We start from the raw sequence: 27,932 nt of genomic DNA, 5'->3' as shown, positions 1-27,932 counted from the left end.
TTGTTACGATCCGGCGCGGACTCGGGCGGTGCCGTCCCGGGGTACCCCGGCAGGAGCACCCGGAGCCCCGGGCGAGCACGGCTCCTGCCTCGCTGCCGCCGGGCCGCGGGTGCTGAGCGGGGCCGGCCCCGACACCGCCGGTGCCCCGGGCGCGTCGCACCCGCCGCTGCCAGAAGGTGCCGCCGTCCGCCTGCGAATCGCTCCCAGCCCAATTAGGCGGCAGGTATCGGCTGCAATCACGGCTGCTGATAGAGATAAATGGGGAAGGCACTGTCTGCCCAACAATAGTGGGGTTTTTTTTAAAGGGAAAAAAAAAAAAAAAGAGAGAGAGAGAGGGAAAAAAAAAAAAAAGAGAGAGAGAGAGAAAAAAACAATTGAACTTTTCATCAGCTGCTAATCATGATTTTTTTATTGCTTTGCTTAGCATTTTCTGGGGAATAAAACCTCAGAGGAGCCCAGTCTTTTGTGGAAAATGAAAGGGCATATAAAAAAATGAATGTACATGGATTCTAAATATTTCAGGTTGTATGACTTTGTGTTTGACCTTAGCAGAAGATGAACTAATCCTGCAATATAATAGACTTTCATAGAGATATGGAAAATGGCTGCTTTTTTATCTCAGTTGCCATGGGAACCATCAGAGAGAAGGCCTAGCTGAGATGCAATAGAAGGTTATTAAATGTGTGCTTGTGTATATTGGAAAAATACAGCTTTTTGTCATCTTGTGTCACTCATAGGTCTTTAATGCGTAATGTTTAGGTTATTAATAAACTAACACAGGTCCATTTTTTACAGAGAACAACTGTGAATACAGCCATACAAAATTAGTACAAGCTGAACATTTGCAAAACTTTCAAGTGCGGGCAGGGGCTGCTGCTTGCCTGCAACGTCCCATGAAAGTTTCTCTCTCTTTCCAGGCAGGGACGAGATGAGCTTTGCTGGACAGGCAGAGGGGACCAGGACACTGTGGGTGTCCTGTCCCCAAACCAGAATCTTGCTGTCCCCCTGGCCTGGGGGCCCAGGGCAGTGCTAGCAATGTCATGTGCTGCAGTGGTGCAGAATAAAACGTTTCCTTGTCTGGTTCCTGGGCACAAGCTCAGGTACTGCCAGAGGAAAGAAGGGTTGGGTGAGCCAAAGGGACATCTGTCCCTGGCTCTGGGTTGGGGGATCTCCTGTTCTGGAGCTGGGGGCTGCACACCCAGACTGGGAGGCATTTACTGTTGTATAGATAGGTTAAGATAAGATAGATAAGAAAAAAAAAAAAGGGGAAAAAAAAAGAGAGAGAATAAGAAACAAGAAATAAAGAGAGAATTAGAGAAAGAGAGGAAGAGAGAAAGGAAGGAAGAAAAATCTGATACTGTCCTGAGCTGGAAGGGACAGACTTCACACTAACTCTGGGAGCAAATAACTCCCTTTCTGTAAGGTTTATTTTTGTCCCTCAGAATCACCAATTGCTTCCCAAATTTGGGCTGTCTCAGGTGCCCTGCTCTGCCTGTGGCTGGAAGATGGAGGGATCACCCAGTCCAGCCTGTGGAGGACCCAAGGGACTGGCAGGGCTCCATGGCCAGGGTTTGGGGGGAACCTGCTGGGAGGAGCACTGGGAGTTTTCACTAGATTGACCCAGCTGGACCCTGAGACTGCTGATGGCTGCGGCAGGACTGGGACACAGCTGAGCCTGGATGTGACTTTCTGCGTGGGGACAGAGGTGCTGCCACCCACTTCATCACTCCTGAAGCACCGACTGCCCAGGGATGCAGGTGAAGGAGGCTGTGGGTGCAGGAGTGAGTGTGAGTGCAGGTGCCTGAGGTGCCCAGGATGATGTTCACAACTCTTCTCCCTTCCCTGCAAATCCACCAGTACTTCAGCAGAGCAACCCCAGATTTCCAAGCCTGCTGTGTGGCAGCACCCTGCACGGTGAGCTGTTGTCCCACCCTGCTCCCCTGGATCGGGGATGGGCAGGGGACACTCTTGTCACTCCACGGAATCCACAGCACAGACCCGCGTGTGCCAAGAGCCTCGGGGGTGTCCCAGGCCCGGCTGGGGGCAACCCTCGTGCACAGCAGCCCCGCATCCATGCATACTAAGTAAAGCAAGGAATACATAGATTTTGCCTATCTGCCGATCAAACGCGGAGATCTGCTCTGGTAAATGATGCATTAGATGCGGTGGCTGTATTTGTTGTGTGAGTTTTGAAAGGGTTCCGATAATCTGGAAGCGAGAGATAAGGAACACCATTTATTCAGCAGCACTTTGGAACCAATTTTCAACCCTGTTCAACCCCATTCTCCAGCAGCCTCCAGGAGCCCAGGAGATAAGGATTGGGCTATTCATTATCTTCACAAGGAACAAAGATTAGCTAGCAGAGATGAAAAATTACCCCTGGATAGTAATAATAAGGAAGCTAACCTGGAGAGCTGCTGAGCCTATATTCTCCTTGCTGCTGGTGCTGCTTCTTCTCTTTTAAAATTCTCTCCCTCTATTTTTTTTTTTTTTGAATCAATATTGAAAAGGTTGTGGTTTTTTCTTTTTTTCTTTTTTTTTTTTTTTTAATAGGGGAGGAAATCTTCCCCTACTGTCTATCATATTTTTCAATATGATATGGTTGTTACCGTGAAAGAGAGCAGAGCACAGTCCCCCTTCCTCCCAGACTTTCAGATGACATCTTTAGTACGAAAGCCTAACAGGAAAGAAAAACATCCTTCTCTTCCAGCGGGCATGAGGGGAAAATCCTGACTCCCTGCCCCTCCGGCCCCCAATGTCTCTGGTGGCACGAGGAGGGGTGACCCGGGCTGTCCCGGGACAGCGCGGCTGGAGAGCAGCACAGCGCGGTGAGGCTCGGGTGGGCACTGCTCTGGTCTCAGCCCCCTGAGCCCCCGGCTCGCACATCCCTGTCTGACCCCGCTTGGGGAAAAGTCTGCAGCCTTCAAACCCCACTTTTCCCGTAGTTTTTCCGCCTGAGCGACAGTTCCTCGTTTTGGAGTCGTTCCGTGCCGGGCGATCCCAGGACGCGGCTGCCGACAGCGTCTCCCTCTTCCTGGGCACAAGGGAAAAAGAGGGGATATATGTATGTATGTATTTTAATACCACATTCTTTTGTATTTTTCCCCTGCATAAATCTGGTGATGTATCTTCTCTCAGAGGATGAAGGGTAATACAGGAGGAGTAATTAAAACACTTACTTTGGAAATGGGCTGCGTGAGGCTGATAAGAATTATCTGCCGCATATCAAGGACCCTTTTTCCCCCGAACCATATCACAAAGACAGACAGAAAATGCCAGCAGAATAGGATTCCCCCCCCCCCTTTTCCCTGTTCACATTTTTACCTCCATTATGATGATAATTCCTCTCCCGCGAAACTTTTCTCCTTCCCTTCCTGAACCATATTTCGTTACCCTACCACCCGCAGGGCCCCTACTGGACGGTCCGGCCTTTGTTTCTGTATTAATATGGTTTTCCTGCAGCCTCGGGCGGGGGTCCCGCCTGTCCCCCCCTCTGGAGAATCGCGCCGCGCCCCCCGAGCCGCCTCGACGCGGCCCCCGCGACCCCGGCGCCCGTCAGCCCATCCAGGCAGCGGGCGCTGGGCGAGGGAAGCCCCCAGCCCCGCACACACACGCACCGGCAGGGAAATACCCGGCAGGTGAGGGCTGCCGAGCCAGGGCTGGGGCGCGCAAACCTTTCCGAAAACATTCGTTCTGGCTGGATTTCTTAGTGCTCTACGAAATACGTATTTTAGCGTCTTTTTCCTAGCTATAACAACGACTCGTCATGTAATATCTGCTTGTGCCTGTTCCAGCTTCTCTTCTGCCTCACTTACGTGCAGGTGCATAGCCCGAAAGGCTGAATTTGGAAGGGAAAGGTGTGAGAAGAAACATGAGGTTATACAAAAACCAGGCTGGTCAATGGGGAAAAAAAATTCCAAGACTCCCAAAGCATTTCCTTCACTAGAGGGGGATAGAAAATTAATACGACTAGGAGTAATTTATAGGAATAATTGATCCTACGAAGAGTCTCCCCCCAGCCCACCTTCCCTGGGATCAGAGGAAGAAGCGAGAGGCTCGGGAGAGGCTGGGGCTGCGGCGCCCGCCGCGCCGGAGCCCGGTTTCCCTGCGCCTGGCATGTGAGTGCGTGTTGTTGGTATAATATCAATTCATTTAAAATATGAAAGTCAAGTCGCGTAGACTGTGACAGCAACCGTAACAAAAGGTGCAAGCAACAGACAATGTGATGTGCTTGTACAGATATTGTAATGATGCAAATGAAGTGGAGGGGACGAGCTGCCGTATTATGTACATAAATACACAGTGGCTCGCTGTGCCATCCGTGAATGCAGGAGAGTGAGAGAGAGAAGGGGAGGGAAAGAAGGGAGAGAGGAAAGGAGAGGGAGGGAGGAGGGAGGAAGGGAAGGGGGGAAGGAGGGAACGGAGGAAAAAAAAAGGGCTCAGCTCGGAACTGCTGCCAGTTTTCAGCAGCGTGCGCGGCGGCAGCCCCTCCGCCGGGTTGCGCGCACCCTCCGCCCGCGGCTGAGCCGCCGCTCCCGTCGCGGGCAGGCGGGGAGGCTCTGGCTGCCGAACCCCTCCCCAACCCGCGGAGCGGCCCCGCGAGGAGCAGAACTGACGCTTCCCAGGCACCGTGAGGAGAACTGAAAGAAAAACGAGGATAGGCGAGAGGCAAGGTAAGGGGCCGCGGCAGCGCGGCTTTGCGCGGCCCGGGGGCGGCCCTGCCAGTACCGAGGTGCGGGTCCCGTTGCGGGAGCGCTTGTCTTGGGGCAGTTTTCCCCAGGGACAAATCTGGCAGGATTTGTAAAGAACGAAAAAATGTCCCCAGCACGGCCGGACCTCCCGGGCTGCCGCCTCCCAGCCGGCCGGGCGGAGCCCGGTGCAGCGCCCGTCTGCCCGGGGGCACGGCGGGGCTCCCCCGGCTCTGCCCGGCGGCGGGGCTCTCCCCGCATCGCACCCTGCGGGGAGCGGGGCCTCCGGGCCGTGGTTGGTTGGTTTGATTTTTTTTTTTTTCCTTTCCCATTGTCACTAGGGTGATTATTTAAATCTCCATCTTGGAAAGTTGCATTTCACCCAGGGCGGCCAGGCAGAGATTTCCCGGAGACAGGGTGTACAGAGAGCCCTGCGTCCCCTCCCCGCAGCTACATCCTATCTCCTCTCTCCTTTTGTTGGCAGATTTGGGCATTAAGGGAAAAAAAAAAAAAAAAAAGATGCGAGGGTTTGTTCTGCCCCGAGAGCCGGCAGGGCCCGGCCCGCTCTCTCTGCACCTGCCTGCCGGGGAGTCCTCCCGTCCCAGTCCCGTGCGGCAGCTTTACGGGGCTTTGCATGATTTAAAATTACCCAGGCACATCGGGGCACGGCCGCTCCTCTCCGCCGACTCTTTCACCCCTTCGCCTTTTTTTTTTTCTGTTTTTGTATGTACAAAGTTTCCCTCTTTATCCTCCTTTTGCTTTGGGGTGCTCAGGCTGGAAGGCAAGAAAAAAAATATAAAAAAAGAGAAGCGTCCAGGAGCGAAGCCTGCCTGGTTTTGATGCGATTTCAATAAAAAAAAGCGATTTCACTAAGCGAGTGCGAATTTCGGTCGCGGGGATTGTTCTTTCCCGGCACACGGAGCATCTTTATTAAACGCAAATATTTTTTCCTCGGAAGTCTAAGCTCCGGCCCGGCTCAGCCCCGCGGCTCGGGGCAGGCGGCCGCGGGGCACCGCCGTTGCCGGGTGTGAGTCGAGTCCCGTTTACCGGGGCGGGTCGGTCTCTCCCCACCAAAGTTTTGCCTGAGGACAAACAAATCAAACCTGCGTGGTCGGCCTCGTTCCTCTCTCCTACAACAGCGCCTTCCGAAATAACCTTGAAAGGGAAAAAAAAAAAAAAATATATATATATATATATACATAAAATTAAAGAGAGATCCTGCAAACGAAATCTTTCCTGGCAGCGCCTGAAAAAGAAAATTATACCTTTTTCTGGACAAAGCTGCGCGTGTGTAACCTCCCCCTTCCCCACGCATGCATTTCTCTACGCGAACTTACACAAAAGGCGGTTTTGTGGGCAGGCTGGGGTCTGCTTGAGGCTTTTCCTCCCCTTTATTTTGCAGCCTAGCGAGCCGGGGGGCTGCGGGCAAATTGCGGACAAAGCGCAGGTGAAGGCGTGTGCGGGAGCGTGTGCGGGAGCGAGACTGGGACCGAGAGTTCCCACGGTGGGGTAAAAACCCCGCAGAAATCCTCAGCGGGATGTGGGATAGCGTATTTACAAAAACAAGCAAAAAAAAAAAAAAATTCCGTGATTGATTCTCCTAGTCGTATCTCTAGCGCCTTAAAAAAAATATTTTTGTTTTTTCTTAATGCAGTTTAAGTAAGGGTCTTGTGGTTACGAGGTAACTGTGTCACTTTATAACCCTATCAGGAGCCATTAATACGAGTTAGTAATGCAGGACGGGGGAAAAGAAAAGCAAAGCGGAGACAAGACCAGAGGGCCGAAAACACCGACAATTTTTTTTTTTTTTTTTTTAAGGCAGAAAGCAAGAACTTTCTCGCCTCCAAAAAATCCAAGGAAATATATCCGATACAGGTGTGGGGGCTGCTGGCAGGGACCGGCTGTCCGGGGCTCCTACCTGCGGGCGGGTGGGAGCCGCTGGCAGAGCCGGCCGCTCCCCAACCTGCGGGGGAGCAGGGGCGGGACGCCCACAGCAGGCCCTCCCAGCCCCCTCCCCGCCGGTAAGCAGCCGCCTTCCCCAGCCCGCCCGGGGCTCTCACATCGCCCGCCGGCACCGGGAGCGCCGCGGCCCCGTGCGGTGCTAAGCACAGAGCACTTCTCTCCCTCTTCTTCTTTCTTTTCACTGAGTTTTCCTGCCCTCCCTGCTTGCGTCTGTGGGTTGCACCTCGGGGAGGCAGCGGGCAGTGCTGCACGGGAGGTCTCGGCCCCCGGTCTCTGTGCACCGGGACAGTGTGGCCCTGGGGGCAGCCGGGGGCACCCCAGGAAAGGGGTGTCTGCAAGAACGTGCCCTGGGGTCTGCGGGTTCTCCTCAGGTACAATTTTTCCCAGATCCAAATACCCAAAATGAAGGGGGGAAAAAAAGAGGAAGAATCCCCTCTCCGGACTTGTAAATAAATGGTCCGTGTGCGGCGTCGGCTTATTTGTTTTCTGCTTTCTCCTCTGCCCAAGAATAGGTGTCAACTCTATCACATGGCACTACTAACTGTTGCTAAAACATGTTGTCGTCTCCCCCTCCCTTAATGATATGACATCACTTGTCAATCAAATCAAAATAACCAGTTGTGCTTCCAGTTCTGGGAAAGCTCCCTTATTAAAAGAGAAAAATAAATTGCAACAGCAATAGTAATAATAATAATAATAAAGGTAATAAAACGGAGGTCGTAGTGCCCGGAGGAAGAAGGGGGGGAAAGAAGGTAAAAGGGGGTTGGCAGGCGCGAGGTGAGCGGGGCCCGGCCGGACCCTCTCCGGGGAAGCTTTGGCAGAAAATTGAGGGAAGAGCTGCTTAACCAGCCGTGTGAGCGGCGGGCTGCGGAGCGGAGCTAAGCCGCTCGCCTCCAGCAGCCAGCGCAGTTCGCTGCTGCTCCCGGTGGGTGCATTAATTCAATTAAAAACCTCAGCCGTGCCGCCGGGGCGTTGAGTGGCCGAGACCAGAGCAGGCACCCGGTTTCGCCAGAACCAGGCAGCGGGGACGGAAGACGTCGGGAATTTAAAAAAAAAAAATTAATAAAATTATAAAATAGAACAAAATAAACCAACATACTGCGAGCCGGCCGGTTAGGAAGTCTCCCAGCTTAGCCGGTCTCTCGGGAGAAATCTTTCATCCCTGCTGGAGGGGTCATTTATTTTACAAAGGGTTTTAATGGGAGGGGTTGCAGAAGGCGAGAGGTGGGTGCGAGGAGAGGCGCCGGCCGCCGGAGGAGAGCACCCGGCGGCGGTGAGTTGGTAGCCGGACCCCCGGCCCGGAGGTGGGGCGGGCGCCGGGGAAGCCGGTCCCGAGGCGGCGCGGCCGGAGCCGCCGCCGCCGCCACCCGCTCGCCCCTTTTGTTTTCCTTCGCCTGCCGGGCCCCGGGTAACCCGAGACGGGGGCTTCAGGGAGCCCTGGCCGGGCAGCGCCGGGGTCTGCCTCGCCATAAATCAAGCCGCCTGATTAATCTTTACAATTTGTCTTTTAAAACAAACACCAACGAATTATCAGCTCGTTAACTGCGATTTTATCACCTGCCTAAAACAAACAGCCCACCCCATTCCCCCCGCCCCCCAAAAAAACCCCAAAATCGTGTCCCCGTGCTGATGGCAGGAGGGCAGTAATTAAAACATCCAAATTAATTAATAAGCATGTAGCTAGGAGCTGGATTTCGCTGGCGGTCGGGAGCGGGAGCCAGGGAGGCCCGGGTGATCCCGGCTGACCGCCGCTCTGCTCCACCGGCCGGGACTCTACGGGCACGGCGCACCCCGGCCCCGGCCGCCTCCGGCGGTGGGTAGAACGAGGCGCCGAGGGGGATCTACTTGCAAAGGCCACCGTTTATTTTATAGTTACTATTCTTTCAAAACATTAAAAAAAATCAATTTTCGGGTGATGCTTGGGTGATTTTGGTGCATGTAGAAAGAAAATCGCTTCGGAGGGAGAAGGCGGATTCCTGGAAATCCCGCTTGGTTCTCTCTCTGCCTTTTAACTTTCCCTTTTTTATTTTTTTAAATATTTTTGCTTTGTTTCCCTTTCCTCCCGGTCACCACCGGACTGAGGCTCCCGGGCACGCTCCGCAGCGCGGGGCGCATTTGCCCTCCCGAACCCCGGCCCCTCTCCCACCAAGCCCGGCCCTGCGCCCGTCCCCGGCCTGCCCGGGCCAACCAGCCCGTCCCGTGAGAAGCCCGGCTCCACCGCCCCTTCCGCGCCCGGCAGCCGCCGGAGGAGCTGCTGCCCGGCCCCACCGCTTGCGACCCCCCCGCAGCGGCAGGAGGGGGCGAGGGGCGCCGCGGTCCCGGCGCCACCGCACAGCCCCGAGGTCAGGGGGCCGGGAGGAGCGGGACACCCGGGCTTTGGGTGGAGGAGGCGTCAGAGGAGAGCATGCGGAGGGGGAGGGGGGGGAAAGCATAATCGCCTCCCCCTGTCCCAAACTTTAGGTCCCCCAGTATGGCCCCCGCTCCCCCGGGCTGCGCTGTGGGTTTCCCCCGGGGGGCTGCATTGAGGGTCCCTTGGGGTAAGGTTACAGGGGAACAACGAGTGGTGGGGGGGATAGTAAGAGAGGGAGCCCCGCGTCGCTCCGACCAGACCCGCTCCGCAGCGAGGAAAAAGAGTTTTATTATTATTATTATTATTATTATTATTGTCATTATTATTATTATTATTGTTATTATTTTTTAAAAGTTCATTTCCTGGCGAATTTGGCAGTGACGGGTGACGTCAGAGCCCCGGCGTCGTAGTGACTGGAGCGGTCGGGCCGGGGGAGGCCGGCTCCAGCTCCCAACCCCCAGCGCTGCCCGCCGCGGGGGCGGCTCCGGGGGCAGCAGCAGCAGCAGCATCCTCGGGGCCGCCCCGCTGCCCCCGCCCGCAGCCCCCCGGTGGGGCTCGGCTCAGGCCCGCACGGCTCCGACCGCTCCCGCGCCCCTGCCCCGGCCGCGCCGTCGGGCTGGAGCCGCGGCCGCTGCCCGGCGAGCGGAGTGGCTGCTCCCCGCCGCCCCCGCCCCGATCCCCGGGCAGGGACAGTGTCCTGCCCGCGCCCAGCTAGGAGGGCTGAAGGATTGCGATCAGCGCTTCCCTTTTTCCCCGAAAGCAGCGGCTGAGGAACGGGGCAGGAGCGCCTGGGAAACGGGACACGCAGCAGCGCCCGGCCGCGCTCCGGGGAGTTGTTTGTGCCTTTCCCATTATTATTATTTTCCGCCCCAAAGGCGGACCGGTTTATCCGCACCTTCGCTGGTGGCGAAGCCAGACCGGCACCCCGGCTGCTGCCGCTGAACTGCACCACAAACTCCGCAGAAAACGCCTGTTGATTAGGGATGCACCTCCGCTCCCCGCCCCAGAGCACACGAGTAATTGCAAATATTGAAACTGTAATGTTTGGTTTTTGTTATTAATTATTTTAAGAAAAAAGTGTGAGATTGGAAAAAATGAAAAATAAGTATTAGCGATGTCGCAGTCCCACCGGGGAGGCTATACTCCGTCCTAGCCTCCTTGTGTCCCGGCCCGGCTCGGCTCGTCTCGGCTGCCCGGGCCCGGGGTTGCCAGCCAACCCCAGCCCGGGTCTGGCCCGAGCACTACGGGCCGGGGAGTGGTCAGGGTCCTTCCCTGCCCTGCAGCCGGCTCGGCGCGGCCCCGCTGCCCGGGCCCTGCTCGTCCCGTCGGTCTCTGGGGTCGGCGCGGAGCCTCGCAATTATTTGTTTTTAATTATTTTTTCCCGATCCAATTAGTTATTTCAAACTAATGTGACCGGGCTGAGGTTTGTCCCGCTCCCGACTGCGCGCTGCTGTGCCTGATTTAAGGGATTTTATCATATTTATCTCCCCGGTGCCGATTTCCAGCCCCGGGCATCCCGGCGGCGGCGCTGAAAGTCTCGGCTCAGCGGCGGGGCAGCACCCGGCGGAGTCGGGCCCATCGCCGAGCCCTTCCCGCACTCCATCTTCGCCCGGCACCCCCCTCTCCCCACTCCGCATCCCCGCACTCCCCGGCGGGACCCCCTCTGTTTTGCCGTCCCCGCCCCGCAGGGGCGTGCAGCGCCCGGGCGGGGAAAGCCCCCACGGCGCTGCCAGGCGAGATGCTGCGAGCAGGGGAAGAGGGGCGGAGGAGGGGGTCTGCCGCGCTCCCCCCCCCCCCGGCCGGCTCCGTTTGGGGCCGGGGGTGCGGTTGGGGGCGGTGTGGGGCGGCGGGATTGGCTGGCCCGGCCGCCGGCCCTGCGCACCCCGGCCCGTCTGCGGCGCCGCGGCCAGCTGGCGCCAGCGCTCATATAGGATGCGCGGGGATGGGACCGAGTCGGCCAGAGCAGCGGCTTTGCCATCTGAGTAACACTCTCCATCCAACCTCCTCTGCTCTTCCCGCGCTCGCTCTGCCTTATCCCCCTCCTCTCCCTCTTCGCTTTTTTAATTCCCCCTCCGTTCTCCCCCACTTGGCTGCACTCGCATCCTGCACGCCGGCATTCATCGCCACCCAGCCTCCCGCGCCGGGTAAGTGTGGGGCGCGGGGGGGTCGCCGCGCCACTGCCAGGGCGCACTCGCTGCTTTCTCTAAACACCCTTCTCTCCGCTCTTCTTCTCTACCCTCTCCCTATTTCTCCCCCTCCTTTTCCTTTTGTGTCAGTTGGAGTTCTTGCTAGAACTACGCTGTATTAGTTCTGCCGTTCTTCCTTTTTTACCCCGCTTTTGAAGCCAGCTGGAAAAACTCCTATTGACGTTTCTAGCGGGGGGGGGGAGAACGAAACTATTTCCTTTTTTCCCGATTTTTCCCTTTTTTCCCCTCCTTTTTTCCTTTTTTTTTTTTTTTTTTTTTTTTTTTTTAGTTAAGAGTTTGAAATGGATCTCTTGTTTATTTTGTGGGGCAATGAGCAGGGAGAGAGCAAGGCAAGGAGTTTTGGGGACAGGATATTTTTGGAAGGGAGGAGGGGCTCTGCTTCCCCCTCCCCTTCCATGTACCTCTGGGAAAAGAAGCCGGCCGGGAGCCGGCCCGGCGAGCAGCGCACCCACGGCTGCCGAGCTGCTAAACCCTCCTGTCTCTCCCTACAGGTGCTGCCCTGGCGCTTCCCCGGATCTGCCTCCGCTCCCCGCCTGTTGACGGAGGGACACGCTGACTTCAGGGGTCCTCTCCCACGCCTCAGAGGGCGCGCTCCAGTCACCCGGCGGTTTTCTTTCTAAGAAAAGCCACCCCAATCTCTTAAAACCCACCAGGCAGCGTCAAAAGCGACCCCCCGAACAGCACTCCCCGCCCCCACCGAGCGCCGCTCGCTCCTGGCCTGGGGGTGGGTGAAAGGGGAGGCCCAAGGCCATGGAGGTGGCCACGGATCAGCCTCGCTGGATGGCCCACCACGCCGTGCTCAACGGGCAGCACCCCGACAGCCACCACCCCGGGCTGGCTCACAACTACATGGAACCAGCGCAGCTCCTACCTCCGGATGAAGTCGACGTCTTCTTCAACCACCTGGACTCCCAGGGCAACCCTTACTACGCCAATTCCGCCCATGCCCGGGCCAGGGTCTCCTACAGCCAGGCACACGGTAAATGAGCATCCCGGCCCCTTCCCCGCCGTCTCGGCAGCGCTCCGGGCCCCTCCGTACGAGCCGCGGGTGTCCTGCGCGGGGGTGAGAAGTTTCACTCGCGGCCGCTTCGGTGTGTCGGAGCCGGGGAAAAGGAGATCGAAAACAGGATAGACAGGCAGGCACGGGTGGATTTTAACCCAAGGGATAACCAAGGGCTAGTGGAGGGGAGGGAAAGAAAGGGGGGAGGTGAGAGAGGAAGGGGAAACAGTGTGCGCACGGGCTAAAACTTCTCAGACACGGCTACTTCCCGGATGCAAAATACAAACCGATTCAAACCGGCGATGGATTTTATTTGGGGGTGTTTTTAGGAGCCGAAGAGAGAGCATTACGGCGGTTCAGAAAGATAGAGCAGAAAAGGGTTTGCTGCATTTTCCCAGGAATGGGGTGGGAGGAAAGGGATTGCTTGAGTCCCCTTCCTTGCTCCCCTTGCTCCTTCTGGCCGGGCTGGCTGGTATCTCCCTCAAATGGGACAGGGAGAAGGGGCTGCTGCACCAGCCCGCTGCTCTTCCCTGGGTTGTGCAGTCTCTCCCGTGGCCGTCTGTCCTCCGGCTGCCCGCAGACCGAGGAGCTGCCCAACCACGGAGAGCTGGAGTCTTCCCCAGCTGCTCCGGGCTGAGCCGCCCCACGCTGACCCCAAACACTCTTGTGTTTCTACAGCCCGCCTGACCGGGAGTCAAATGTGCCGGCCTCATCTTATCCACAGCCCCGGGATCCCTTGGCTGGACAGCAGCAAGGCGGCACTGTCTGCCCATCACCACAATCCCTGGACCGTCAGCCCCTTCACTAAGACACCCCTTCACCCCTCGGCGGCCGGAGCGCCTGGGGCCATCTCGGTGTACCCGGGCAGCAGCACCTCCAGCACCGCCTCCGTGTCTTCGCTCACCCCGGCCTCGCACTCCGGCTCCCACCTCTTCGGCTTCCCCCCGACCCCTCCCAAGGAAGTGTCCCCCGACCCCAACTCCACCAGCGCCGCCTCCCCTTCTTCCTCCGCCGGGGCTCGGCAGGAGGACAAAGACAGCATCAAGTACCAAGTGTCGCTGTCGGAGGGGATGAAGATGGAGAGCGCCAGCCCGCTCAGAAGCAGCCTCACCAGCATGGGAGCCCAGCCCTCTACCCACCATCCCATCCCCACGTACCCCTCCTACGTGCCGGCAGCCCACGACTACAGCAGCAGCCTCTTCCACCCGGGCAGCTTTCTGGGGGGCCCCGCGTCCAGCTTCACCCCCAAGCCGCGGAGCAAGGCCAGGTCCTGTTCGGGTAAGTGTCGCACCCCGTGGCCTTCCCGCCGTGTCCCGGCTGGAAGGGCCGCGCTCCCGGGGCTTCGTGCGGGTGGCTGCGCCGGCTGTTGGGGTGAGCATGCGGGCTGCTGCGAGGCTGGGCGCTTGTGTTGGCCCTCTTCGGGACAGAGGGACAGGTGACTGCTCGGTTCTGCTTTTCTGGGTTTTTAAAAGTAGGAGATGGAGCTTGGACTGGGCTCCTGGGGGTGCCAATGCACCCAGGCACTGGCCACAGGCCGCTCGAACGGGCCGCGGGGCACGGGACCAGTGCAGTCTGAGCCAGCAGACCTCGTTGTACAAAGAGGGATTTATATGGAGAAAGAAACCCGAACCCTTTTCACCGGAGAAAAGCAGGCCTCAGGCTCTCGAGAGGCTCAGGCTCGACCCTGCTCCCTCAAGTCAGGCAAACCCCCGTGGATGACACATGGGGACTTTCCAGGGATAGGTATTTCTCCCTCCGTAATTTCCACGTCTCTCCATTAACACCACTCAAAGCCCCAGCGCAAGATGAAAGCGAAACTTCCCTGGCCTGTCCCCTTCAGATCGCAAAGGGCCTTTTTCCCTTCGCATTTTACAAGAGCAAAAGTTCAAATATAGTTTACATACCAGTGCAAAAGACTAAGTCACTGCTAACTTAGTCCAGCTTAACTTTAACTAGAAAATACTCCCCCCACCCTTTTTTTTTTTTACTCTGAATCAGACATATCTCTCCTTCCAAACGACTGCCTGCAGACCTTTCCCAAGTTCACCACCCTTCCTTGCATTTCTTCTAAAAGTGCAGTCCTAAATCCATAAATCAGGCAATGAACAAAGTTTTGACCCCACTTTGAAATCGCAGTAGTTATACAGCTAGACACAAATTATGACAATTTATGTAATTCTACTGACCTTCTTGGTTTAATATTCTCACCGATGGAAGGAAATTAACTCCAATGTATTGGGGCTGAATTTAGCCCTTTAAAAATAAATGGCCCTATAGGCATTTGCATATGTATTCCATTGAACATATTCACTTATGAATACACTACATGTTTTTATTTAAGTAGACAATAATTTAGAAATGTGATCTCTTATGAGTTTTGCAACAAAAATACCAGCTATTTTACAAGCTCATCAGTACTGTTTCAAATGATGCCTCGGAAGGGAAAAATACATTCTTTCTCTGCCGTTATTTTCAGGCGGTTGCTACTATGTGTATGCATTTTTAGTGCATAGAAGAGAAGCTAGAGGCAATGAGCAGCCCAAACCTCCTGAGTTTGGAAACTGATTCAAGATCCAGGTCTCTAAAGACAGGAGGGATCCTGAGTAGCTTTTTAAAAAATTTTTGTCCCATAGCTGCCGATGATTTTTAAATGGGGGAAACAAGGATCTTTTTTCTTTTGTTTTACAGTTGCTTCTTCTTTTTTTTTTTTTTTTTTTTTTTTTTTTTTTTTTTTTTTTTTTTTTTTTTCTTCTCTCTGTAAGGGAGCTCCCAGTGTAAGGAACTGGGCAAAGTTCGTGACCACTCAGTGTTTTTGTAGGAAAACTAAGACTCACGACAGGACGACTCCTGCAGCTTCCTGCCCTAGGAGGAACAAGAGCTACAAATGCAGTGCTGCAGAGCTCCCCTCATTTCTCACTCTAGACTGTGTTGTTTAAAAGCTACCCACTCCCTAGATTAAAGCAGACATGAGCCCCCCTGAACTCAACATGTCCTGCTTCAGTTATTAGCAAAAAGAATTTCCTTTCCAGTTAAATACTGTAGGATTTGCATAAACGGTATTAAGAGAGATTTCTATATTAAGCAGACCTGCCCTCAAACCATCCAAGGCAAATGAACTTTTAGCAGAAAGCTGACGCAGAAGCAGATATATTGGAGTTACGTGTTGTGTTTTATTTAATGCAGCCATTCTACAATGCCATGTTTACCACAATGTACTAAAACTAATAATGAAGGTAAACTGCTCCCTACCAAATCCAAACTGGATTGTTGAAAAATCACAGAAACAGAAAAGCACTCAAGCCTGTTTTTTACAGTAATGTCCAGTGAAACTGAACTTTCTCAAAGAACAGCATTAACAGCATTTTTATGCCTTTAGGACAAAATCATAACTGGGACTCTGGTATTTTGTATCCATTCCCAGTCTGCTTGGCTCTACTTTCTCATCTGGTAGCATTTGCAACAAAAAATAAAGTGCAGAACCTGAGGTCTTTTTGTTTAGATTTATTTCCAGAAAACCTCTTCCTCTGACTCTCTCTTTAACGTGTTGTGTGTTTGCAAGTGTGTGTGTTTGTGTGCATGTGCATGGGTGTTTCTGTGGCAGGGGAACACAGGATTCCACCACCGGAGTGCAATAGATCCGGGAGGGGAGCGGTGCCCAGTGAAGACTGAGGGAGTTCTTGCTGAAACGATAACTTCCATCTGACACAATAAGAGTGTCACTCTTTCTCACTTTGCAGAGAGCGCTGCCTATTCCTGATCATGACATAAAATACTCACTGGAGCCTGGGAGTTCTTGAAACACTGAGCTCCTTGCTGCCTGTACTGTAGATGTCACTGCTGTCTGGTTGTGCTTAATTAACAGAATTAACACACTGTTTTGACTTCTGAAAAATGCCTAAAAGGCAATGCAAAAAAGATTTTGTGAATTTGTTTTTAAAGAAAGAAATCTGTTTTCTTCCTGTTTCCATTTAGAAGGCAGAGAGTGTGTGAACTGTGGAGCCACTGCTACCCCTCTCTGGAGAAGAGATGGCACCGGGCATTACCTGTGTAACGCCTGCGGGCTCTACCACAAAATGAACGGTCAAAACCGACCTCTCATTAAACCCAAGCGAAGGCTGGTAGGTGTCTTTATTTCTCCTGGGTTTGGGGATAAATAAGGCAACGGGACCACACACAGGCACGAGTCAGTCGTGCCTCATCTCTGCTCAGCCCCTGCGTGGAGCCGAGCTGTACTGTACTGGGGGTCAGTCATGGCGAGGTCACTGCCGAGCCTCGGGGCACATCTTCCCCTCCACCCCCATCCCGGCAGGACCACCGAGCCCGCCTCTGTCCCAAGCCTCCCTGCCGCTCACAATGCATGCGGGATATCGTGTGTCCTTCTCCCGGTTTGTCCTCAGATGACAGCTTTTAATTTAATTCCTCATTTACTTGGCCTCTTGGGACGGTTTGGGCACACACTGGGAGCGAAAGGGTTATGAGCATGAATGTCCTCCACCATGTACTAAAAAAAAGTTCCAGCTCCAGAAAAGCAAAACAAATCAGATGAGTCAAAGCTACTGCTCCCTACTCAAAAATTATTTGTATAAAAGCCATGAAGTAATTTTCACTCTTATATTCTCTGGCAATATTAATATTGGTTCCCTCCCCAGACAATCCCCTACTGTTAAAAAAAATCCTATTATTTTTCCATGGAGTCACCTATACTTTGTATTTTCATTTGACTGATTTAAAAAAAAAAAAAAAAAGTCCTTTCTAAGCTCCTGGTAGTAGTTTCCTATCCGGATATCTGTACGTTAAAGATAATGAAACTTTGTGTATCTGTTTCCTGACTCTAAAAGCTTTAGAGAGTTTCTATAGGCAAGCCTTGCCAGTCATGCTTGCTGTTTTGAAATTTCTAATACACTCTACTCCGCAAATAATGCGTAAAATGCTAAGAATAATAAATATATTTTTTGGAGCTTTGTGATTAATGGTGCCTAAGTCTCCTAGCTATTCGTGGACAAATATCAATGAGGTTTAGAGAGCAGAAAATTGGCATTACTGTTCTAACACTGGGATGGGATATAGAAGATTTCTGTCCTGAGTCAGAATTTCAGCTATGTAAGCTTCTTAATGACTTGCCTTCTAAAATGACTGACATATAGAAAAATGTTAAGACAACAGTGTAACATTATCGTCTCTCAAGCTCAAGTGCTTTCCAGACTGAATGGGACAGGCCATAGAGTTAAGCAGCATAGTTGAGTATCAGTAAGCCATCTCAAATATGCAAACATAGGTCTCCACCTTCCAGTGTGTGTTGGGAGACTGTTATACTTAGCTCACTGTGCAGGGTCTGGGGGGCACTAGAGAGGTTTTGTTTTAGTGTTTAGCTGTTTAAATGTTTAGTTTTAATTGATTTACAACTTTGTTTATTGCCCCTTTTTCCACTGTAGTTTGCTTGTTTGTGGGGGAGAGGAGGTGGCCATCTTTGGGAATTTGTTCATCTGCCATGCAATAACAAAGTGATCGTATTAATAATGTCAGCATTTGGATGTCTGGCATTAATTGTGTTTGGGTTGCATGAGTGCATTTGCAGTAGGGGGTACCCCCTCTTTCTGCCTTTGGCCTGTTCTCACAGGCGAATAAGGCACCGAAATAAATGAGTCTCCGAGGGCCTGATTCTTGCCTAAAGCTGCTGAGCCGTCCATCAGCTTTGGTAAAGTTACAGGGGGCCATGGCATAAATCAAGAGCAAGTGAGAACAGAACCCTGTGCTCCTCTTCGGTGAGCGGGCCGAGCTGCGCTACCAGCGGTGCCCGCTCCCCACTGGGGCCGGTGGGCAGGGAAGCACACCGAGTTCTCTGGGAATCCCACTGCCCTGGGACTGGCTCTGCTCATGGAGATGTCCTGTGCATTACTGTGAGCTTTGCTGGGCTGCACCCCATGGCTCTCCATGGCTAATTGCAGAAATATCCACAGAGCAAGGCCCCCGGGGAATGACCACGACTGATACGCCTTAGGAGATAAACTCCAATTTAAGAAAACACTGAGTCCTCAGCATTAATTCAGTAGCACAAAATGGACTTGGTGTTTTGACCACTTCTAGAGGCAGGGCTGAAGGTTTCTAATACAAAATAATTTCCAAAATACGGGGTGCAGTTAGTCTGTCCATAACACTTTATACGTCACTGTCCCTGCACAAAGGACGCTTTATCGCGGGGTCTGCTAGACAAGGGCCTGTCCAGGAATCACGGGCGCCTGCAGTTCTACTTTTCCTGCTCTTGTTTTGGGAGGTGGGTGAATGTCTGGGCTTTTCTCTTTCCCCTCACCTTGATTTCAGCAGAACAATAGATTTATGAAAGGGTGGTGGATTTTTCGGCGGTTTTGTTTAATTTCAAGACAGTTGTTTGAGGGCTTGTCAGCCAAGGAACTAAGTCGGGACAGAGGCGGCAGACTGGGGTCAGCAGAATCATTGCTGCAAGGCATGAAATTTGGTTTGCTAAATATTTAAAGAAAGTTGGAGCCGGTTTTGTTTTCTCCCTTTCACTTGTAAATGCAAACTGAATTGTCAGTGATGACTCTGATAAATACTGCACCCAGCTAAGTAATGTGGTTCATTTTCTTTTATGTCCACCTTTCAAGGGCCAGAGTAGGGGTAAAAATCACATTCTTTTCATGAGGCATTCTAGAATCCTGAAAAGGGAAAATGTGAAAAAGGCAAGATTATTTTTCCCCCCTCTAAAATTTTTTGTTTGTGGAATCAGAGATTCATTGTTTCTCTCCTTACTTGCTCAGAGTGCAATGGGGCTTGAAAGTTTGCATAGGAGAATATTTAAATTTAAACAAAAACATAATGTCCATAAAACCTAAGATCGACAGCAGCTTTCCTCCAGCTCTGATGCGCCGTAAAAATCTTAGTAACAAAGTCTCCCCAAACAAAATAGAGTCCAATTTGACCTTTCTCATGATCTCCCTCCACCTGGTGATACGTTTTAATTTTCTTTTTCTTTTGGTTAGTCAGCGGCCAGGAGAGCAGGGACTTGTTGTGCCAACTGTCAGACAACCACCACGACCTTATGGCGACGTAATGCAAACGGGGACCCAGTTTGTAATGCCTGTGGACTCTACTATAAATTGCACAATGTGAGTATTTACTCATCTCATGTGTCGCTGCTTGCCTAGTGTGGATTGATGTCTTAACTGCATGGTGTACACTAGGCTTTTATTGGTTTCAGGGGTTTGGTTGTTGTTTTATTCCTTCCCCGTCTCTAAGGTTCCCCTGGGAAGTGACAGCCGTTCTTTGTCAGCATAGTGATGCTAAGTTCAGTGACATTACAATGTATTAGCTTGGCTTCTAACGCTTGGGCAAACCAGGCAAAACAGAGCTGCCACACTTGGTTTGAACTAAGTTGGTTTTGTGTGCTGTTTCCCTCCAGAAACAGAGGCCATTTGGAATGGGCTCTGTGCAAAAATTAATCCTGATGGGCTATCTTCATCTTGACTTTTAAAAAATAAATTGTATCAAAGGCTTTGTTGTATTATTTAATTTTTTTAAAAAGAAATTAATCCTAAGCAGGAACACTTGATACGTTGGAACATTATTTACACTGTAGGTAACGGAGGTTACTGGTACAAGATTGCTCATGTCTCAGGACTGAATTTGGGTCAGCGTGTGCCTCCTAGTTTGATCTTCTATTAGGAAATTAATGAGGACTGAGGGTAAACCTACGGGAAAGAGAGTCATCAGCTGCCAAATTCAGCTCAATTTGTTTTTCATGTCTAGGGGTTTTTTGTGTATGTGGTTTTATTAAACAAATCAATATAAACAAGTTCTGCAGAGAGAAACACCATTTTTTTTGGCCAGAAAAAGGTCTCCATCCAGGAAAAACACATGGGGGCTGTCCAAATATTTTCATTTTTGCACAATAACGTCATTTTGTCTGCATGAGCCTGATTTTCTCATTTCTTGCAGGTGAACAGGCCTCTGACCATGAAAAAGGAAGGAATTCAGACCAGGAATAGGAAAATGTCCAACAAATCAAAGAAAAGCAAGAAAGGCTCTGAGTGTTTTGAGGAACTGTCCAAGTGCATGCAGGAGAAGTCGTCTCCCTTCAGCGCTGCTGCCCTTGCCAGTCACATGGCACCCATGGGGCATTTGCCCCCTTTCAGCCACTCTGGACACATCCTACCAACACCTACCCCCATCCACCCATCTTCCAGCATCTCATTTGGACACCCACACCCATCCAGCATGGTTACAGCCATGGGATAAAACCTGATGACCAAGAGACCCATCCAGATATTAAGAACATGGGACTTTACCTAAGATGACACCCAGTAAGACAATGTTCTGCCAAGAGGAGAATGTAGGGATGGCAAAAGGAGACCTTTGCTCCCATGTGGTTAACTTTTAATGCTGGACTAAAACCTTGAAAATGATGGGTCTTCTGCAGAAATGTGTAGTGGTGCCTGTAATGCACTTTGCCCCCTCAGGTATAAGAAAAAAGAACTCACCTGTTCGATACTTAATGGTCCAGCAGGAAGCAAAAGATGGCAGAAGTTGAAGGAGAAGGCTTGGAACTGGTTTTCCTTTCTCTCTTTGTTATTACTGTGAATATTGTAAAGAGATATAAGCAGCCTCCCAGGATGGAACTGGCTCACTGGAAGCCAGACATGCTGGATTTCTATTGCGGACTTTGTTTGGGATAGGGGAAAAAAGAAGAAAAAAAGCCAAAAAAGAAAAGTAAAAAAAAAAAAAAAAGAAAAGGGCATCTTCATTAAACCATAAGTTTTAAAATCAGACACAAAGTCATATTTATTTTGTTTTCCACAAAAAGCCTCAACCCCTCTGATTGCATGTTTTTGTGCTGTCATTTGCAATGGCTACCCTGTAAGAAAAGTTGCCTTCAAAACAAGGAGAGGGGAAATGTACTCAACAGCCCTCTTGGATTAGCTCCATCTATCTTCCATACCAAAGTTACTAGGAAGGGGGAAAAGATTGTGAGGGTGAGGAACAAAGCAAAAATGTAGCCGTAATACGGGATTTTAATATACCCATGATGCTGATTATTTTGACACAATTCCTTCATTCTTCTCCCTATTTAAAAAAAGACCCCCTCTCCCAACTCCTCTATTGTTTCTCAAACCAGACAACCTAGGTCAGACAAACTGTTGGGAAAAAACTCTGGGGAAGGCAATACTGCACTAGCAAGGGGTGATAGCTGCAACACAATTTTGTTAAATGCCTGTATAAGTTCCAGCACAGCCAAAACTATAATGGGGCACAAAAACCATCCTGCTCGCAGACTTTGGAGGTTGAAGCATTTTGTTCTGTTGTGTTGGCAGCTGTCGCTTAAAAATGCAGATTAGCTGCTTGGGTAAACTTTGGGCAGTGTGGCCACCACATCCACATGCAGCCAGCGCCTGCTGTCTCAGGCACCCACCCCCGGTGGACTCCACCGGGAGGAAGGGCAGAAATGAGGCTGAGATCACTGGAGAGGGGAAAAAGAGAGACAATCAGTTTGAGCTTCACACATCCATCAAATCCCAGACACAGAGACACAGCTGAGGGAAAGCATCGTTCTAAGGGGAACGTCTGTTTTCCGTAGCGGATTTTATATGAAAAAAAGAAAAGAACAAAAAAAAAAAAATTGAATCTCCCATTATGAAACCATATTGTACGTAAATGACCGAAAACAAAGCTATTGCCAATGTGAAGTGTATTCTATTGATTGTTATGATCTGATGCCTCTCGTGAACACAAGCTCCAGTATAACATACAGTGTACATATTTAGGTATACTTCTGATGAAAATGCCCCAATGAACGGAGGGGTTTGATAATGTAAACCACGTAAGCTTAACTCTGTGAAAAGCTTTTTATTTTATTTTTTTAAATTTTAACTATTTTGTTGTTGGGTTTTTCTTTTTTGTTTTTTTTTTTTTTTTTGGATCAAGCCAAATTATATCTTTACTGCAAAAGTCCTGCTTCAAAGAAAAAACAGAATGAAACAAAAAAAAGGATGTATGTAAATTTTTTTAAGCCTGTAATTTTTAAGCCTACTAAAATGTAGTATTTTATAATTAAGAACCAAGCAGCCATGAAAATCCTGCTTTCCTCTTTTTTTTTGGTCTGTGTAGGCATATAGGTGCACTTTGTAAAGAAGTGGAAATAAATGGGAAACTAAATTGGTTGGGAGAAATCATAAGAATTTTTAATCTACTGAGGTAAAAAATTAGGTCCTTTTTACTTTTTACCTTTTAGAATGGTACAGTTGTACATTATTTGTACCCAACTCAAATTTCTGTAGGATTTGGGCAGAGGGGAAGGGGTGTGGGTGAAAGACAGGGATTACTGATACAGTTGACAAAGTGCAATATATTGTCAGTCACTGCAGCATAGACAACAGCAGTTGAGATTTAAATTATTTTGTACTTGTATCAGCATAAAAAAATTCTTCAGTATTTTCTGTTTTTATTTTAATTTTTATTTTGCTTATTTTTGGATTAGTGAACTAAATTATTGTTAATTATGTACAACATGTTTATATATTGTCTGTAAAAAGTGTATGCTTTCCTCATATTCCTTCAAGGTGAATATTGCTAAGAATAATAAATACCTTTTTTGTGAAACTACCTGTGCCCTGCTTCATGTCACAAAAGCTGCTTTTAGTAGGGAGAGAGGAAAAATGATCGTCATTGTTGCCAGTAGAATTATGAGCTTATACTTTATGCAGAGCAGGCTATGATATTTCGAAAACCTAACAGGGTAGAACAAAAAAAGGGTAGTTAAAGAATGATTTAGTATTGGAAGCACAGGTACAAAGCATCATTCTCCAGTGTTGCTTTGGAGTGACGAGGTCATGCAGTTAAGTGTGCCTAAGTTTCTAAGCTAGTTTAAATTTTGAGGGAGAAGCCACATTGGAGATTATTAACTGTGGTTTCTCTTGAATTTTTTTTTTTTGTGTTTTATTAAGGTGTTTGGAGAAATACTTTTACATTAAAAACACATTTTAAAAGCACTGTAAACATAGAAAAGAGGCCAGCTGCTTAATGGATTTCAAGGCAGGACCTGTATTAGACCAGGGAAAGTTCTCCAGAGGAACACTCTACACCTGGAAACCTGTTTCTTGCCATTTGTCATTATCAGCGGAGTGAAGGGAGCAGCCTGGAGCTGCTCAGTGCTGCCCTGGGAACAGGGCTGCAGCCCTGAGTGCAGGGAAGTGTGCACATGGACTGCCATGTGAGGATGGAGAAAAGTGCTTACCAAATAGATCTTCCATGACACCAAAACTTTGCAGCTGCTTTCATCACACAGTCGAGTTTGACCCACACAAGGAACCCCTTGAGGCCTTACAAAGTGAAGCGATGTCTTGCAAGGTCACCCTGCCATGTGTAGGGGTGGGCATTGCTGCTGCAACAATATTTTCAAGAAAGCAGCTGGTGAATTTTGGGTTTCCTCCTTTGACCCCCTGTGGAAACCAGCTTGGGGATAACTTTACTCATTATGGAAAAAAAAAAATAACCTGGGTTCCTTTTTCAGTGTGTGTGTGAGTGAATTCCAGCCCGTTCCAGCAGTGCTTGTCTTTCCCCCTGCAGCCTCCTGCCCAGCCCAGGGTGAAAGCCCTGCTTGTGAATACCACGGAGCCGCAGCAGCTCTCCGTGTGCTGAAGGAAGAACACGCAACCGGGACAAGGCCTTCCTGCATCATTTCAGACGAGTTAATCATCTCTCTAACTTGTTCAGCAAGGCTTAGTGCAAACACCCATTAAAAAAAAAAAAAAAAAAGAGGCAGTTTATCGCATACTGTGCAAGCTTCATTTAAAAAGAAATATGTTCTTTTCCAGACAGGTTTAAAATGGGATTATAACTAAACTCAGTCTCTCTTCCTCCATCTTTGAATAGCTGAGAAATGAGAACTAGCTAGTTCTCTTTAAAATTTGGAATAATCAAGCTCTTTGCTTTGGTTGCACAGTACATATCCCATTCAGGTTGTGATGGTGGCTTACCTGGGGGCTGCCTCTCTGCCTCTTTGCTGGTTTGGTTGGATCCACTGACAGAACTGGGGCCATAATCCATCAGGCTGTCAGGAGGGGTGGTGCATCCCCCAGCGCCCGGAGGAGCATGCTTCTCCGAGTGGGGGATTCAGCAGTTCCTGCAACACAGATAATAAATAATCCCATGTTTGTCAGGTGGCACTAATCTGTGAAAGATCAAACCATCTCTCTGCAATGTGTGTATTGTGTTTGTCTCCAGACATTTCGCATAGCAGAAGAAAAACAAACAGCAGGGAATGGAAATGGAGCAAGTGTGTAAAGTTCAACGTAAAGTGTAAGCACAGAGCAGATATCAAGGCAACAAATTGGGATTTATAGTCCTTTCACTACCACCAAACACTGGGGGACAGGATTTTTTTGAGGGGGGAACCCTGACATTACTTGCCTTTGGTTCCTGTTGTTGGGATTATTGTTTTAAGCGGTGCTTAATTGTCATGTCTCCACGGCCACATCAAAAGCCAAGAAGATTAGGTTACAGGGAGCGTTTGATGTCAAAATACAAAATAAATAAAAGGGAAGCTGTAAAGGTACTGTATTTTCTATGAAGTCTACTGAGATTTTCGCTTCAAACATCCATTTTTTTTATTATTATTTTGCAAAGGTTGCACTTTTAGTGACAAGATTTTCTTTACTTACTTTCAAATGGCTCCACTGCTTTCCTGCAACAGCTCGAAAGGGTTAATATCCCCTCTTTGATGGCAAACATGGTATAATTAACGCAAACTTCTTAAGTATCCTGGTGACCTGTAGATGGCCACATGAGAATTTTGTTATTTACTGACTTGCCAAACGTTTATTGCTTATAGAAGTACAAGTGGGAAGCAGGCATTAATTTTGATGCTGTTATCTGTGATTTCATGTAAAGTTCATAGCAGAGAGTGCCTATATGTCACCTGCAATTAAGCATTTTCCCATTTTTAAAAAAATTAATTTCACGTTGGTGGAGGGGGTTGGGGCAGCAGATTTACAAACAGAACTCCTGCCCATCCGCAGAGCAGGCGTGACACAGCCAGAAATAGGACAACTTCCCCTTACCTGCAGGCTGCAAAAGAAAACAGTCTGGCGCCATGGAGCATTTGATCCTTGGCTTCTCCACAGAGACAGTCAAATCAGGACCAACTGTGGCAGGGCAGAGAGGGAGATTTTGTGGTGAGGCATCTCCCCTTGAAAATTAGCCTGAAAAACAACCAAAAATGACGGCAAAAGTGGCTATCAGGTGAGTATGTTCATTTATCACCAGCCTGGTCTGGATTAGAATGCATGACCTAGAAGTAAAATGCTTTGTTTAGCCCAATTCCCTGGGCCATCTGGTCCTTGCAAGTAAACATTTCTAAGTGAGAGTAAGTAACTGTTCTTTAAGCATGGTTATATGAGTGCAAATCAGGCTGCTCTGGGTCTAACAGATCAAATCTCAGCACCAGGGCAGCCGGCTGCTGCCAATTCAGAGACACCATTTGCTTGAACAGCTTTGGGTGCAATTCTCTGTGGTGCCAGCTTTGCAGTCGACCCTGGTGATTCATTCTGATGTTTCTCTGCCAGATCCAGAGCTCATCCTAAATCGAGGGCTCACATTGCACCAAGATGCTGCTGGGAGGTCTAGGAACCCCTGTCAGAGAAAACTTATGGGAGACGCTTTGCAGTCAGAGCTAAGTTGCATTGCTGAGCACCAAAAGCACATCTGAACAAAATGTGGTTGCAGGGTGAGAGATACAGCAAAGAAAACTTCCAGCAGGTAGAAACACAATAGTGAACTAACCCCTCCTTCAGGGAAAGGCTTCGACATACCACTGAGGGAGGGAACTGCTACTGTTTGGTCTATAAAAACCTGAATCAGGGAAGTATAATGTCAACCCAGCCTATACAGCAGCACCAGGCAGAAAACAGCCACTTGCCTGTGTCCTGCACACGCCTCTCTCTGTGGTTCTGCACTCTGGGCTGCAGGGAGTTATTTGGGGGGAAGTTGACTCTGGCTCAGGAGGGTCAAGAGCCTGTGTAAATCACTTGGAGTTGGGTCTATCAATGCCAGAGTGTGAACATGGACCCTTGTTTCTTCTAAGACCTGCTTCACCAAAGTCTTCCCCAATGCTTTTAGTTTCCTCTGGCTCTTGATTCAGCTCCTGCCTGCTCTCTGTCAGGCAGAGAGTACACAGCAGATTTCTTTACCTGGGACATTTTGTTGTCTATTTGGTTGTGATTTTTTTTGTCTCTAGTTCTTTAGTTCACTCCCACTTGTCCACATTGACATTCTGGTGGCTGGTTATACTGCTAGGGTGATCTCAAGGCAATCCCTACTAGATTTTGCTGTAAAATACAGATTATTTTACAATCTCTTGCTTTTATTCAGCCCATACATTATTTTATTTTATTTTTATTTTCTTTTTTGTGGATCCTTGAAAAATTTGGAAGTAAAACCACCCCATGTTGAGAGTTAATCACAAATAGAAGAGAACTAGATGAACAAAAAGGAACAGACCAAAATTGGTCGCATAACCTTTGAGCCTACAGGCACTCTGGGCTGCACACTATTTTCTTCTTTCCAAGCATTACTCCCAGCAGCACAGGAAATATGTTCTTGATGAAAAAGCACATCTCTGGAGGCAGACCACTGCCTGACTGGTGCCAAGACTCACCCCATTCCCTCACACACTCACTTTCTGATAACAAGCAGAATTACAGCGCTCTGTGCCTCAGTTTACCCTTGCAAAGCAGGCATAAAGAAGACATGACCTGCCCTATCAGCTCCACACAAGTGTTAACTTGCTCCAGCCTAGCAAACTTCAGGGCAAGTTCTAACAAATGTCAGTATGTGGTGTGTACTGATAGGCACAGGGAAAGGGCACAGCACTCTCTATGTTAGAAGCTCCTCCCTGCCTTTGCTTTGGAGCTGCTGCACTGCTCTTACCACCTCCATACAGCTGTTTGTGGCACAGATGACACATTGGAGACATAGTTATTGGAGGGCATCCCTTGGCTGATTCCAAGTGCTGACCACACACCCTCACAGAGAGCCCCACGCACACGCAGAGCCGCACGCAGCGCCTCCAGCCCTGGCCCATTGTGAAGCAGCCCTCTCGCCATCTCCCATGCTGTCAGCCCCTGACCTTCCTTTCACATGCTCTAATGGTCACTAGAACACTGCAGAGAGAACACAGTCCCGGTATTAAATAACCCTAATTTGTCTCCAGGCCTTTCCCCCTCCTTCCCCTTACCTCAGTCTCCCGCGACTTAACGTTTAAAACAGCTGAAGTTTACAAAAAATCAAAGCTCCCAATAGGCCCAGATTATCTAAATACAGAAAACAGGAAGTGAGTAACCTTCAACGGGAAATTGTTCATCCGATGGAGGCCAAGACCCAAGGCCCGGTGCTTTGCAGTCCTGCCCAGCCCGGCAGACACAGCGTGTACCGAGGGACACACGGAGCTCGGCAGGAGGGAGCGGGTGGGGGAAGCTTTGCGTCTCGCGGTCATGTCGCGGCTGCCTCAAGAAAGGAGATGGTGTTTGCTCCTTTACAGACCAGTGGAACAGCAGTTGGAAGAGTTATTTTTAAGAAGACTGGGGATGGGACGGAGAAGCAGACAAAGGTTGGAAGGGAAACCAGAGAAGATACATGAATCCTAATTAAAACAGTCTCTGGCTTCCTATAAGAGTGAAGATGGCAAAAGAGCGCTGCAAATGGCATTGGGCTGCTTCCAG

At 50.0% G+C, this 27,932-nt stretch overlaps 1 protein-coding gene and 1 long non-coding RNA gene across 4 annotated transcripts; one reads left to right on the top strand and one right to left on the bottom strand.

The window, feature by feature from the left end:
• The first annotated feature begins 4,611 nt into the window (after positions 1-4,611).
• On the top strand, positions 4,612-22,775 carry GATA2 (GATA binding protein 2). 3 transcript variants are annotated; one of them, XM_053953982.1, is made up of 6 exons: positions 4,612-4,673; positions 11,699-12,186; positions 12,886-13,485; positions 16,180-16,325; positions 19,203-19,328; positions 20,158-22,775. In XM_053953982.1, the coding sequence occupies exons 2-6, from the start codon at positions 11,958-11,960 to the stop codon at positions 20,455-20,457; spliced, it is 1,401 nt and encodes a 466-aa protein (XP_053809957.1). In that variant the 5' UTR covers positions 4,612-4,673; positions 11,699-11,957; the 3' UTR covers positions 20,458-22,775. The 3 variants fall into 3 exon arrangements, with proteins under 3 accessions (XP_053809957.1, XP_053809956.1, XP_053809955.1); XM_053953981.1 differs by lacking the exon at positions 4,612-4,673 and adding an exon at positions 10,972-11,144; XM_053953980.1 differs by lacking the exon at positions 4,612-4,673 and having other exon boundaries at positions 11,605-12,186.
• A 1,424-nt stretch (positions 22,776-24,199) lies between these two features.
• LOC128794394 (uncharacterized) lies at positions 24,200-25,390 on the bottom strand. Its single transcript, XR_008433079.1, has 3 exons — positions 25,275-25,390; positions 24,876-24,983; positions 24,200-24,337 (listed from the first exon to the last, which is right to left on the bottom strand). It is a non-coding gene; the product is annotated as an uncharacterized LOC128794394 (long non-coding RNA).
• Between the last annotated feature and the right edge of the window lie 2,542 nt (positions 25,391-27,932).

Source organism: Vidua chalybeata, chromosome 12 (assembly GCF_026979565.1).
Source record: "Vidua chalybeata isolate OUT-0048 chromosome 12, bVidCha1 merged haplotype, whole genome shotgun sequence".
Taxonomy (NCBI): Eukaryota; Metazoa; Chordata; class Aves; order Passeriformes; family Viduidae; genus Vidua; species Vidua chalybeata.
This window is presented reverse-complemented; position numbering and strand designations above follow the sequence as displayed.

Excerpts from the sequence above, each read along its gene's own strand:
- GATA2 (XM_053953982.1), top strand. The coding sequence starts at position 11,958 with ATGGAGGTGGCCACGGATCAGCCTCGCTGGATGGCCCACCACGCCGTG. Across the intron at positions 12,187-12,885 it reads CTCCTACAGCCAGGCACACG|CCCGCCTGACCGGGAGTCAA; the intron begins GTAAATGAGCAT and ends GTGTTTCTACAG. Across the intron at positions 19,329-20,157 it reads TCTACTATAAATTGCACAAT|GTGAACAGGCCTCTGACCAT; the intron begins GTGAGTATTTAC and ends CATTTCTTGCAG.